The 14104-nt window shown below is 46.0% G+C and overlaps 2 protein-coding genes across 3 annotated transcripts in view; one reads left to right on the top strand and one right to left on the bottom strand.

The window, feature by feature from the left end:
• Window positions 1-14104, top strand: part of LOC311104443 (zinc finger protein 385C-like) — a gene marked incomplete at both ends in the record, with an annotated part of 664983 nt that overhangs the window by 305814 nt on the left and 345065 nt on the right. The gene's annotated exons all lie outside the window — the stretch shown is intronic.
• On the bottom strand, window positions 1060-3139 carry LOC311103366 (uncharacterized protein). 2 transcript variants are annotated; one of them, XM_084144928.1, is made up of 3 exons: window positions 2903-3139; window positions 2459-2572; window positions 1060-1925 (listed from the first exon to the last, which is right to left on the bottom strand). In XM_084144928.1, exons 1-3 carry the CDS (start codon window positions 3058-3060, stop codon window positions 1493-1495), a joined length of 705 nt encoding a protein of 234 aa, XP_084001054.1. In that variant the 5' UTR covers window positions 3061-3139; the 3' UTR covers window positions 1060-1492. The 2 variants fall into 2 exon arrangements, with proteins under 2 accessions (XP_084001054.1, XP_084001055.1); XM_084144929.1 differs by having other exon boundaries at window positions 1071-1925; window positions 2459-2596; window positions 2903-3002.

Here is a 14104-nt window from a genome sequence, read left to right as displayed (position 1 = left end):
GGTCCTGGAGTGGCCTAGTCAGTCTCCAGATCTCAACCCCATAGAAAATCTTTGGAGGGAGTTGAAAGTCCGTGTTGCCCAGCGACAGCCCCAAATCATCACTGCTCTAGAGGAGATCTGCATGGAGGAATGGGCCAAAATACCAGCAACAGTGTGTGAAAACCTTGTGAAGACTTACAGAAAACGTTTGACCTGTGTCATTGCCAACAAAGGGTATATAACAAAGTATTGAGAAACTTTTGTTATTGACCAAATACTTATTTTCCACCATAATTTGCAAATAAATTCATTAAAACTCCTACAATGTGATTTTCTGGATTTTTTTTCTCATTTTGTCTGTCATAGTTGACGTGTACCTATGATGAAAATTACAGGCCTCTCTCATCTTTTTAAGTGGGAGAACTTGCACAATTGGTGGCTGACTAAATACTTTTTTCCCCCACTGTATATATACTGAGATCATGTGACAGATCATGTGACACTTAGAATGCACACAGGTGGACTTTATTTAACTAATTATGTGACTTCTGAAGGTAATTGGTTGCACCAGATCTTATTTAGGGGCTTCATAGCAAAAGGGGGTGAAAACATATGCATGCACCACTTTTCCGTTATTTTTTTTTTAGACTTTTTTGAAACAAGTTATTTTTTCATTTCACTTCACCAATTTGGACTATTTTGTGTATGTTCATCCATTTAAATTACAAGTTGTAATGCAACAAAATAGGAAAAACGCCAAGGGGGATTAATACTTTTGCATGGTTCCTGGTAGATAAAGGTTCATTATGTAAGCAGGGAGTAGTCACTCTGCAGTATACTCAGTTTCTCATGATAGATTATGTGTGACTGGATGCTTGACTGACTTGGAGGATTTAGGTAATTCGTTGCAATGGCATTGTGCAACAGAGGCACTGAATAAGATGAACAAGTAAATACATGCACCTCTGAAGCTACGGTCATCTCTTATGTGGTGCAGTTCTACAGGACGTTGGACAAGGCAAGAGACCAAGAACCATATAAATCCTGAAAGGATAATGATAAATTCTGAGCCAATAGTCACTGAATCACATGGAATTATTGTATTATGGCCAGTATAAAGTCTCTTTACGATTCATTAAAAACGGACAGTTCTAGGAAACTGAATACAATGTATAGCTATTTATTCTTAATGGTAATTATTAATGATACATGAAACTGTTAGAGTGTGTAAGTACATGTTAAAGGTTATCACCAAAACATCTTACACCAATTCATTGTTAAATGTTTTATTAAAATAAACATGTACAGGTGCAGAAAAATACTCTGAATCGAGTGTTGTGAACAATTAGACAGTAATATCGTCCAGTTAATAAAGATGTATTAACTGGAAAACATAAACCACCTCAGTTGGTTGATTCATTCATTATTATATTTAGTACATGGTTATGTATCAATATAAACTCTTTCCCTGCTGTGAGTTGGTAAAATGGCTCAGCTACCAGCTTGTTTTCCCTTAGTGGCGCCCCATTTTATCATAGAGCTCCACCTTAATGATGGACTTCCCAACATTGGACATGGTGGCCCTCAGGTCTACGTGTTGGGCCTTGTACTCCACCCCTGACCCACGGGCCTCTGATCGGGCAAACTTGCTGAAGTCCTTCTCATTGTACATGTGGTTGTACAGTTGCTTGTCGCAGGCGCGTGCCACCTCGAAGACGCCCACCCCCAGCCAGTTCTTGTAGAAGTTGTAGTCATAGGGCACGGAGAACATGATGGCCATGCGTTCTGAGCACACGCGGCTCTGCATGTGGAAAAGGTCGTAGGTCAGGACCCCCACGGCGCCCGTGGCTGTGTCGTCATCCTTGGTGAAGGAGCACACCTCTGTCTTGGTGGTGCGGACTGTGGGCTGGGGTGGATGGTAGCAGTAGCCACTGGACATGTACACCCTGGGGGGTAGTAATGGGTAAGGGGTGTCATTAAGGTTCTAATTAATTATCTGAACATTCATGTTGCTGAAGATGGTCATTTATTCAAAATGCAAAACCTTACAAGGACTTAAAGTCATGTGAAAATACACTTTTAAACGTGTACTTTTACGATCACTGTCCCTCTACTTTTAGTCATTTCATTCTTCCTTTCTTTCTGTCCAGCCACTCTGTGCAGATGGATGGAGTGTGAGTGCTGTTATGGATTCGTAAGCAACACAGAGTGAACCAGCATGCAATGTGCAATGAGACACATTGTGTCACTTCATGATGGATAGGTGGATGTGTTCAATGCCACGTTACACATGAAAACCACCCATCCAAGAGAAGCCTGCCATAAAATATATTTACAATGAGGAATTTCACCGAAAAGTAACAGACAAATAACAATCTGGGGATGGTCAGCTGGTTTGCTATTTGGTTATGTAATTCCATTTCCATAGTGGTATACTGTAAGTAATGTAAGGAGATTAGAGTATTGAATGTCAACATACTTGGGGTTGATGAGACAGTACCCGGTGGTGACATTGGTGATCTCTATAGTACAGTTCCTGTTGGTGGTTAGAGTGGCTGAAACGGCCTCTGCGTTCTCTGGCATCTTGGCTGGTCTGAGGGAGTTACAGGGAAAAAACCTGTATAGTGGCATTTAGATGTGTGGAAACAGAGTAAGTCTGGAGTGTAAAGATAATGACAGCTGAAGAGTAGCTTTGAGAGTAGCTTTGAGAGTAGCTTTGCCAACAGAAACAAAATAACATTAATTTAAAATCTCTTTAATCTCCCCTTCAACCCTGAAACTCGAGAGTTTGCAGGTAGATGCATGTTTCTAAAAGTCTAGGCAAGGTAGCAAACAAACAGTTCTGATCCCAATGTATCACACGCTAAATATTCTAGCAGGCAGAAGATGTTAATTATGATGAAGACAATGTAAAGATATTCACCTTCTATGTTCAGAAAACTTCAGCTGTGTCAGGCAGAGTAGAGTAGATTCCTGTTTCCACAGACTCGTGGAGGAGAGGAGGAATTGGCTGAAGTCACGCCTACTCTGATTACACTTTTGCTTGTTCGTGCACAAACCCAGGTGTGGCACGGAACCCATAGAAAATTAGGCAAACCTTTGAACGAGAGCAGAAAGGAATGAAGAACAGGAAATTGTCACGCCCTGGCTCTGGGGACTCTTTAATGTTGAGCCAGGGTGTTAGTTTTTATGTTTAGTTTTCTAGGTTTCTGTTCTAGATCGTTGTTTTCTATGTTGGCCAGGGTGGTTCCCAATCAGAGGCAGTTGATTCTCGTTGTCTCTGATTGGGAACCATACTTAGGCAGCCTGTTTGGCACAGTTAATTGTGGGATCTTGATCTGTATAGGTTTGTGGTGTTTAACCTTTAGACTTCACGTATCGTTTTGTTGTTTTGTTGTTATTGTTAAAGTACTCATTAAAAGATGTACGCCTATCACGCTGCGCCTTGGTCTGCCTCTTATAACGACCGTGACAGAAGATCCCACCAAAGAAGGACCAAGCAGCGTGTTCAGGAGCAGACACCGGGAAAGGAACTGGAGAAGTTGGCGATGTCCCAGGTGGGCGAATGGTGGTCTTGGGAGGACATGTTCGCGGGCAAAGGGCCATGGGCAAAAGTTAAAGCCCTGGCGAGAGAGGAGGTACGGCGCCAACCGTGCCGTCGTCGGACAGGCGAGAGGCAACCCCAAGACATTTTTTGGGGGGGGAGGCACACGGCATGGACGACGGGGCTGCTGGAGGCAGCTACAGGGCGAGTTTGTGGACTAGGAGAGGAGGCCACCAGGTTACGGGGGCCATTGGTCATGAGGGGGAAGGAGAGTGTAGAGGCACGGCGAGAGGTACTGGGGTGTGTTACCAGTCCGGTCCGGCCCGTTCCTGATCCCCGCACAAGGCCAGTGGTGTGTGTTTCCAGTACGGTCCGGCCTGTTCCTGTCCCTCGCACCAAGCCTGTGGTGCGCGTCGCCAGCCCGGTCCGGCCTGTTCCTGCTCCCCGCACCAAGCCAGTGGTGCGCGTCGCCAGCCTGGTCCGGCCTGTTCCTGCTCCCCGCACCAAGCCAGTGGTGCGCGTCGCCAGCCCGGTCCGGCCTGTTCCTGCTCCCCGCACCAAGCCAGTGGTGCCCGTCGCCAGCCCGGTCCGGCCTGTTCCTGCTCCCCGCACCAAGCCAGTGGTGTGCGTCGCCAGCCCGGTCCGGCCTGTTCCTGCTCCCTTCACCAAGCCAGTGGTGCGCGTTGCCAGCCCGGTCCGGCCCGTTCCTGCTCCCCGCACCAAGCCTGTGGTGCGCGTCGCCAGCCCGGTCCGGCCTGTTCCTGCTCCCCGCACCAAGCCAGTGGTGCGCGTCGCCAGCCCGGCCCGGCCTGTTCCTGCCCCTCGCACCAAGCCTGTGGTGCGCGTCGCCAGCCCGGTCCGGCCTGTTCCTGCTCCCCGCACCAAGCCTGTGGTGCGCGTCGCCAGCCCGGCCCGTTCCTGCTCCCCGCACCAAGCCAGTGGTGCGCGTCGTCAGCCCGGTCCGGCCCGTTCCTGCTCCCCGCACCAAGCCTGTGGTGCGCGTCGCCAGCCCGGTCCGGCCTGTTCCTACTCCCCGCACCAAGCCAGTGGTGCGCGTTGCCAGCCCGGTCCGGCCCGTTCCCGCTCCCCGCACCAAGCCAGTGGTGCGCGTCGTCAGTCCGGCACGGTCCGTGCCTGTTCCACCTGTGCCTGGTCCGGCACCGGTCAGCTGCTCCACGCCGGAGCCAGAGCAATCCGCTCCACCGGTGTTCAGTCCAGCTCCGGCCAGCAGGGCCAGACCACGAGGGCGAGAGAGAGAGTGGTGGTCGCGCCCGGAGCCGGATCCGCCTCCGAGGCGGAATGCCCACCCGGCCCCTCCCCTGTGGTGTTTGGTTGGCGCGGTCGCAGTCCGCGCCTTTGGGGGGGGTACTGTCACGCCCTGGCTCTGGGGACTCTTTAATGTTGAGCCAGGGTGTTAGTTTCTATGTTTAGTTTTCTAGGTTTCTGTTCTAGATCGTTTTTTTCTATGTTGGCCAGGGTGGTTCCCAATCAGAGGCAGCTGATTCTCGTTGTCTCTGATTGGGAACCATACTTAGGCAGCCTGTTTGGCACAGTTAATTGTGGGATCTTGATCTGTATAGGTTTGTGGTGTTTAACCTTTAGACTTCACGTATCGTTTTGTTGTTATTGTTAAAGTACTCATTAAAAGATGTACGCCTATCACGCTGCGCCTTGGTCTGCCTCTTATAACGACCGTGACAGAAATACTGCATTCTAATGTAATAGTTTGGCCTTTTCCTGTATTTGCTGATGTTATACTAGCTGCTGTTAGTTCTATTACATACAATACTAAGATATTTTAGATAGAAAAAAATAGTAAGGGATTTGTGCCAATGAGACTGTTGTAACAAATGCTATCCATACAGCCAGCTCATAGCACATTCTGTAGTACTGTATTTTGTGTTCTGTCATGATGAGGGAGAACAAATGAAACATTGTTGCTGCGGTCACTGCAGGTCTGGGAAAGTTGTGGTTTCTGCACCTGTGCATGTGCCGACCTGTAACACATTCCTCACAGCCAGGTACCACCCTATCACAGCAATGCATTGTGACACAACTTTTGACACACCCCAGCTCCACAAACCTCACTCACACTTTTCAATGGAAAAAGAAACACACCCTTCTTCTAATGTAAAAACTGAGATGGGCAATAATTACTCAGCATCAATTGAGAAACTATGTGGATACTGGATGTCCAAAACATCTGCAGGTTATTGGTGGCTGGGAATGACAACTGAATGAAAAAGAGCTACGAATGTGTGCTTTGGAAACCCATGTAATTATCAAAGTGTGCATCCCAAATGGCACCCTATTCCCTATATAGTGCACTACTTTTGACCAGAGCCCTTTGGTCTGTATTAGTGCTGCCAGATTTCAGACTTCACCAGATGGCGCCAAACATGCACTTATAGTTTGAATTGTCAACCTTATGGACACATAGAACTTGCTTTACGGAGGTCACAATGCTTTTAGAAATGCACTGCTGCTTCTGTGTTGTAACTTGACAATAAACCACACCAACCCCTTTGACCTTTCAATATCAGAAATGAACATTTATTTCTGCACAGATTTTATACAGTACTGTGAACATTTCCTCTGAATTTCATGTTATGGTCAATAACAATAACTGTGAATCACAGGAGGTTGGTGGCACATTAATTGGGGAGGACGGGCTCGTGGAGCAGAATTGGTGGAATGGTATCAAATACATCAAGCACATGGTTTCCATGTGTTGGATGCCATTCCATTCGCTCCATTCCAGCCATTATTATTAGCCGTCCTCCCCTCAGCAGCCTCCACTGCTGTGGACACAGGACACACAGCAACCTTCATCCATAAGGACTAGAACAAGGCATTCTTTCTCTTTCTGTATGAATAAGTCAGATCGTTAAACGCATCTTGGTGATTGTGTTTGTGGGATATGTTAATAAAACATTCTCAACCTAATCATATTAGTCATACAATTTACATTCAAATACCTCTTGAAACTCACACACCCAAAACTAAAACCACAACCGGATGAGAGCTGAAGACACGATAGACATTCGACAAGATCCATGCTCTGTCGTAGCCGGCGGCGACCGGGAGACCCATGGGGCGGCGTGCAATTGGCCCAGCGTCGTCCAGGGTAGGGGAGGGAATGGCCGGCAGGGATGTAGCTCAGTTGATAGAGCATGGCGTTTGCAACGCCAGGGTTGTGGGTTTCGATTCCCACAGGGGGTATGAAAAAAATAAAAATTAATGTATGCACTAACTGTAAGTCGCTCTGGATAAGAGCGTCTGCTAAATGACTAAAATGTGAATGTAAATGTAAGATGCAGTGAAAAGTCAATAGTCACAGTAATTGTTACAGTGTATGTCCTGATTGTCTTTTATCTTTGTCGCTAGGGTTTATCCTTGACTGAAGAACTGCATATTACATCATTATTACTCATGCATAGAAGCTCAAAGTTGCTGGAATATCATTGTTCTGTAAATAGAACCATTTCTTATTGAACTAACACACCTACTGTATATCAATCTTTGTTGAAAGACAATCACATGGTCTGCTTGGTTGATGGAAAATTGCTCTGGAATGTTCTACACATTGCACATGTTGGGAATGAAATATAGATTGAGAGAGAGAGAGAGAGAGAGAGAGAGAGAGAGAGAGAGAGAGAGAGAGAGAAAGACAGTGAGAGAGAAAGAGAGAGCGAAAGATCAAATCAAATGTTATTTGTCACATGCACTGAATATACAGTTGAAGTCGGAAGGTTACATACACCTTAGCAAAATACAGTTAAACTCTGTTTTTCACAATTCCTGACATTTAATCCTAGTAAAAAATTCCCTGTCTTAGGTCAGTTAGGATCACCACTTTATTTTAAGAATGTGAAATGTCAGAATAATAATAGAGAGCTTTTATTTCTTTCATCACATTCCCAGTGGGTCAGAAGTTTACATACACTCAATTAGTATTTGGTAGCATTGCCTTTAAATAGTTTAACTTGGGTCAAACGTTTCGGGTAGCCTTCCACAAGCTTCCCACAATAAGTTGGGTGAATTTTGGCCCATTCCTCCTGACAGAGCTGGTGTAACTGAGTCAGGTTTGTAGGCCTACTTGCTCACACACGCTTTTTCAATTCTGCCCACAAATTTTCTATAGGATTGAGGTCAGCGCTTTGTGATGGCCACTCCAATACCTTGACTTTGTTGTCCTTAAGCCATTTTGCCATAACTTTGGAACTATGCTTGGGGTTATTGTCCATTTGGTAGACCCATTTGCGTCCAAGCTTTAACTTCCTGACTGATGTCTTGAGACGTTGCTTCAATATATCCACATAATTTTCCTTACTCATGATGCCATCTATTTTCTGAAGTGCACCAGTCCCTCCTGCAGCAAAGCACCCCCAAAGCATGATGCTGCCACCCCCGTGCTTCACGGTTGGAATGGTGATCTTCGGCTTGCATGCAACACCCTTTTTCCTCCAAACATAACGATGGTCATTATGGCCAAACAGTTCTATTTTTGTTTCATCAGACCAGAGGATATTTCTCCAAAAAGTACGATCTTTGTCCCCATGTGCAGTTGCAAACCGTAGTCTGGCTTTTTTATGGCGGTTTTGGAGAAGTGGCTTCTTCCTTGTCTAGCGGCCTTTCAGGTTATGTTGATATAGGACTCGTTTTACTGTGGATATAGATACATTTGTACATGTTTCCTCTGAGGTCTTGGCTGATTTCTTTTGATTTTCCCATGATGTCAAACAAAGAGGCACTGAGTTTGAAGGTAGGCCTTGAAATACATCCACAGGTACACCTCCAATTGACTCAAATGATGTCAATTAGCCTATCAGAAGCTTCTAAAACCATGACATAATTTTCTGGAATTTTCCAAGCTGTTTAAAGGCACAGTCAACGTAGTGTATGTAAACTTCTGACCCACTGGAATTGTGATACAGTGAATTATAAGTGAAATAATATGTATGTAAACAATTGTTGGACAAATTACTTGTGTCATGCACAAAGTAGATGTCCTAACCGACTTGCCAAAACTATAGTTTGTTAACAAGACATTTGTGGAGTGGTTGAAAAACGAGTTTTAATGACTCCAACCTAAGTGTATGTAAACTTCCGACTTGAATAGTAACTGGTGTAGACTTTAGTGTGAAATGCTTGCTTATGAGCCCTTCGCAACAATGCAGAGTTGAAAAATAAAATAGTAACAGAAGAGGAATAAAATAAAGTACACAAGAATGGAGCTATAGGCAGGGAGTACCAGTACAGATCAATGTGCAGAGGTATGAGGTATTTGAGGTAGATATGTACTAGAAGGCAGGGTAAAGTAACTTGGCATCAGGATAGATAATAATAAGAGTGAAATAAAGAACACAGAGAGAGAGAGAGGGAGAGAGAGGCAGACAGAGAGAGAGAGGCAGACAGAGAGAGAGGAAGACAGAGAGATAGGGGGACAGAGAGAGAGGGAGACAGAGAGAGAAGGGAGACAGAGAGAGAGGGAGACAGAGAGAGAGGGAGACAGAGAGAGAGGGAGACAGAGAGAGAGGCAGACAGAGAGAGGCAGACAGAGAGAGAGGCAGACAGAGAGAGAGGGAGACAGAGAGAGGCAGGCAGAGAGAGAGGGAGACAGAGAGAGAGGGAGACAGAGAGAGAGGGAGACAGAGAGGGAGGTAGACAGAGAGAGGCAGACAGAGAGAGGCAGACAGACAGAGAGGGAGACAGACAGAGAGGGAGACAGACAGAGAGGGAGACAGAGAGAGAGGGAGACAGAGAGAGAGGGAGACAGAGAGAGAGGGAGACAGAGAGAGAGGGAGACAGAGAGAGAGGGAGGCAGAGAGAGAGAGAGACAGAGAGAGAGAGACAGAGAGAGAGGCAGACAGAGAGAGAGGCAGACAGAGAGAGTGGGAGACAGAGAGAGAGGGAGACAGAGAGAGGCAGACAGAGAGAGAGGGGGACAGAGAGAGAGGGAGACAGAGAGACAGGGAGACAGAGAGAGAGGCAGAGAGAGAGGGAGACAGAGAGGGGGAGACAGACAGACAGACAGAGAGAGACAGACAGAGAGAGAGGGAGGCAGAGAGAGAGGCAGACAGAGAGAGAGGGAGATAGAGAGAGAGAGAGGCAGACAGAGAGAGGGGGAGACAGAGAGAGAGGGAGACAGAGAGAGAGGCAGAGAGAGGGAGACAGAGAGAGGCAGACAGAGAGTGAGGGAGACAGAGAGAGGCAGACAGAGAGAGAGGGAGACAGAGAGAGAGGGAGACAGAGAGACAGGGAGACAGAGAGACATAGAGAGAGGGAGACAGAGAGAGAGAGGGAGAGAGAGAGGCAGACAGAGAGAGAGGGAGGCAGACAGAGAGGGAGGGAGGCAGACAGAGAGGGATACAGAGAGAGAGGGAGACAGAGAGAGAGGGAGACAGAGAGAGAGGGAGACAGATAGAGAGGGAGACAGAGAGAGTGGGAGACAGAGAGAGAGGGAGACAGAGAGAGAGGGAGACAGAGAGAGAGAGAGAGGGAGACAGAGAGAGAGGCAGACAGAGAGAGAGGGAGACAGAGAGAGAGGGAGACAGAGAGAGAGGGAGACCGAGAGAGAGGCAGAGAGAGAGGCAGACAGAGAGAGAGGGAGACAGAGAGACAGGGAGACAGAGAGACAGACAGAGAGGCAGAGAGAGAGGGAGACAGAGAGAGGGAGACAGACAGAGAGAGGCAGACAGAGAGAGAGGGAGGCAGACAGAGAGGGAGGAAGACAGAGAGGGAGGCAGACAGAGAGAGAGGCAGACAGAGAGAGAGGCATACAGAGGGAGAGGCAGACAGAGAGAGAGGCAGACAGAGAGAGAGGCAGACATAGAGAGAAGAAGATAGAGAGAGAGGGAGAAAGAGAGAGAGGGAGACAGAGAGAGAGGGAGACAGACAGAGAGGGAGAAAGAGAAAGAGGCAGACAGAGAGAGAGGCAGACAGAGAGAGAGGCAGACAGAGAGAGAGGCAGACAGAGAGAGAGGGAGACAGAGAGAGAGGCAGACAGAGAGAGAGGCAGACAGAGAGAGAGAGGCAGACAGAGAGAGAGAGGCAGACAGAGAGAGAGAGGCAGACAGAGAGAGAGGTAGATAGAGAGAGAGGGAGACAGAGAGAGAGGGAGACAGACAGAGAGGGAGACAGAGAGAGAGAGGCAGACAGAGAGAGAGAGGCAGACAGAGAGAGAGGGAGACAGAGAGAGAGGCAGACAGAGAGAGAGGCAGACAGAGAGAGAGGCAGACAGAGAGAGAGGCAGACAGAGAGAGAGAGTCAATGGTAGGCTTCGAGGGGACTCCTATGGTAGGTACACCTATAGCTCATCTCTTGGCAGTAGTACTGTAGACTACTTTATCACTGACCTCAACCCAGAGTCTCTCAGAGCGTTCACAGTCAGCCCACTGACACCCCTATCAGACCACAGCAAAATCACAGTCTACTTGAACAGAGCAATACTCAATCATGAGGCATCAAAGCCAAAGGAACTGAATAATATTAAGAAATGCTATAGATGGAAGGAAAGTAGTGTTGAAACCTACCAAAAAACAATTAGGAAACAACAAATTCAATCCATTCTAGACAACTTCCTGGACAAAACGTTCCACTGTAATAGTGAAGGTATAAACTTGGCAGTAGAAAACCTAAACAGTATATTTGACCTCTCAGCTTCCCTATCAAATCTAAAAATCTCTAACAGAAAACCAAAGAAAAGTAATAACAGTGATAAATGGTTTGATGAAGAATGCAAAAACCTAAGAAAGAAATTGAGAAACCTATCCAACCAAAAACATAGAGACCCAGAAAACCTGAGCCTACGCCTTCACTATGGTGAATCACTAAAACAATACAGAAATACACTACGGAAAAAGAAGGAACAGCATGTCAGAAATCAGCTTAATGTAATTGAAGAATCCATAGACTCTAACCACTTCTGGGAAAATTGGAAAACACTAAACAAACAACAACATGAAGAGCTATCTATCCAAAACGGAGATGTATGGGTAAACCACTTCTCCAATCTTTTTGGCCCTATAACAGAGAACAAACAGCAAAAAAATATACATGATCAAATGCAAATCTTAGAATCAACTATTAAAGACTACCAGAACCCACTGGATTCTCCAATTACATTGAATGATCTACAGGACAAAATACAAACCCTCCAACCCAAAAAGTCCTGTGGTGTTGATGGTATCCTCAATGAAATGATAAAATATACAGACCACAAATTTCAATTAGCTATACTTAAACTATTTAACATCATCCTTAGCTCTGGCACCTTCCCCAATATTTGGAACCAAGGACTGATCACCCCAATCCACAAAAGTGGAGACAAATTTGACCCCAATAACTACCGTGGGATATGCGTCAACAGCAACCTTGGGAAAATCCTCTGCATTATCATTAACAGCAGACTAGTTAATTTCCTCAGTGAAAACAATGTACTGAGCAAATGTCAAATTGGCTTTTTACCAAATTACCGTACGACAGACCACGTATTCACCCTGCACACCCTAATTGACAAACAAACAAACCAAAACAAAGGCAAAGTCTTCTCATGCTTTGTTGATTTCAAAAAAGCTTTTGACTCAATTTGGCATGAGGGTCTGCTATACAAATGAATGGAAAGTGGGGTTGGGGGAAAAACATACGACATTATAAAATCCATGTACACAAACAACAAGTGTGCGGTTAAAATTGGCAAAAAACACACACATTTCTTTCCACAGGGCCGTGGGGTGAGACAGGGATGCAGTTTAAGCCCCACCCTCTTCAACATATATATCAACGAATTGGCGAGGGCACTAGAACAGTCTGCAGCACCCGGCCTCACCCTACTAGAATCTGAAGTCAAATGTCTTCTGTTTTCTGATGATCTGGTGCTTCTGTCACCAACCAAGGAGGGCCTACAGCAGCACCTAGATCTTCTGCACAGATTCTGTCAGACCTGGGCCCTGACAGTAAATCTCAGTAAGACAAAAATAATGGTGTTCCAAAAAAGGTCCAGTTGCCAGGACCACAAATACAAATTCCATCTAGACACCGTTGCCCTAGAGCACACAAAAAACTATACATACCTCGGCCTAAACATCAGCGCCACAGGTAACTTCCACAAAGCTGTGAACGATCTGAGAGACAAGGCAAGAAGGGCCTTCTATGCCATCAAAAGGAACATAAAATTTGACATACCAATTAGGATCTGGCTAAAAATACTTGAATCAGTTATAGAACCCATTGCCCTTTATGGTTCTGAGGTCTGGGGTCCGCTCACCAACAAACATCCTCCGTGTACAACGTAAAACACCAAATAATGCATGCAGAGCAGAATTAGGCCAATACCCGCTAATTATCAAAATCCAGAAAAGAGCTGTTAAATTCTATAACCACTTAAAAGGAAGCGATTCCCAAACCTTCCATAACAAAGCCATCACCTACAGAGAGATGAACTTGGAGAAGAGACCCCTAAGTAAGCTTGTCCTGGGGCTCTGTTCACAAACACAAACAGACCCCACACAGCCCCAGGACAACAACAACAACAACACAACTAGACCCAACCAAATCATGAGAAAACAAAAAGAGAATTACTTGACACAATGGAAAGAACAAACAAAAAAACAGAGCAAACTAGAATGCTATTTGGCCCTAAACAGAGAGTACACAGTGGCAGAATACCTGACCACTGTGACTGACCCAAACTTAAGGAAAGCTTTGACTATGTACAGACTCAGTGAGCATAGCCTTGCTATTGAGAAAGGCCGCCGTAGGCAGACCTGGCTCTCAAGAGAAGACAGGCTATGTGCACACTGCCCACAAAATGAGGTGGAAACGGAGCTGCACTTCCTAACCTCCTGCCAAATGTATGGCCATATTAGAGACTGTCAGTAGCTGAGTGTAGATGCGGTGTGGAAATCAAGCGCAGGAAACACGGGCGTTCGTGAACAGACTTTAGTCAACGAAAGCAGCACCAAACAGGCGAACAGCCAACCCAACCGGGAGGCAAAATACAAATTACGCACAAATAAACACAGTGCGTAAAACAACGATAGCGCACACAGTGCGGACTCTCGAAACACAACAAAACACGAGAGCAAATCCCGAGAGCAACAGCTTGACAAAAAACAATCACACATAACACCTGACCCAACACACGATAACTAAATAGGAAACAAAATCAAACACTAACAAGGGACAGGTGTACAAACAGACAAAACCAAACAAACATGAAACATCGAACGGTGGCAGCTAGTACTCCGGGGACGACGACCGCCGAAGCCTGCCCGAACAAGGAGGAGGAGCAGCCTCGGCCGAAACCGTGACAGAGACACATATTTCCCTCAGATTACAGCGATCCACAAAGAATTCGAAAACAAACCCAATTTTGATAAACTCCCTTATCTACTGGGTGAAAAACCACAGTGTGCCATCACAGCTGCAAGATTTGTGACCTGTTGCCACAAGAAAAGGGCAACCAGTGAAGAACAAACACCATTGTAAATACAACCCATATTTATGTTTATTTATTTTCCCATTTGTACTTTAACTATTTGCACATTGTTACAACACTGTATATATACATAATATGAC

This window comes from Coregonus lavaretus, assembly GCF_964263955.1.
Source record: "Coregonus lavaretus genome assembly, chromosome: 28".
NCBI lineage: Eukaryota > Metazoa > Chordata > Actinopteri > Salmoniformes > Salmonidae > Coregonus > Coregonus lavaretus.
The sequence above is the reverse complement of the archived record's forward strand: the minus strand, read 5'-3'. Positions and strand labels throughout refer to the sequence as shown.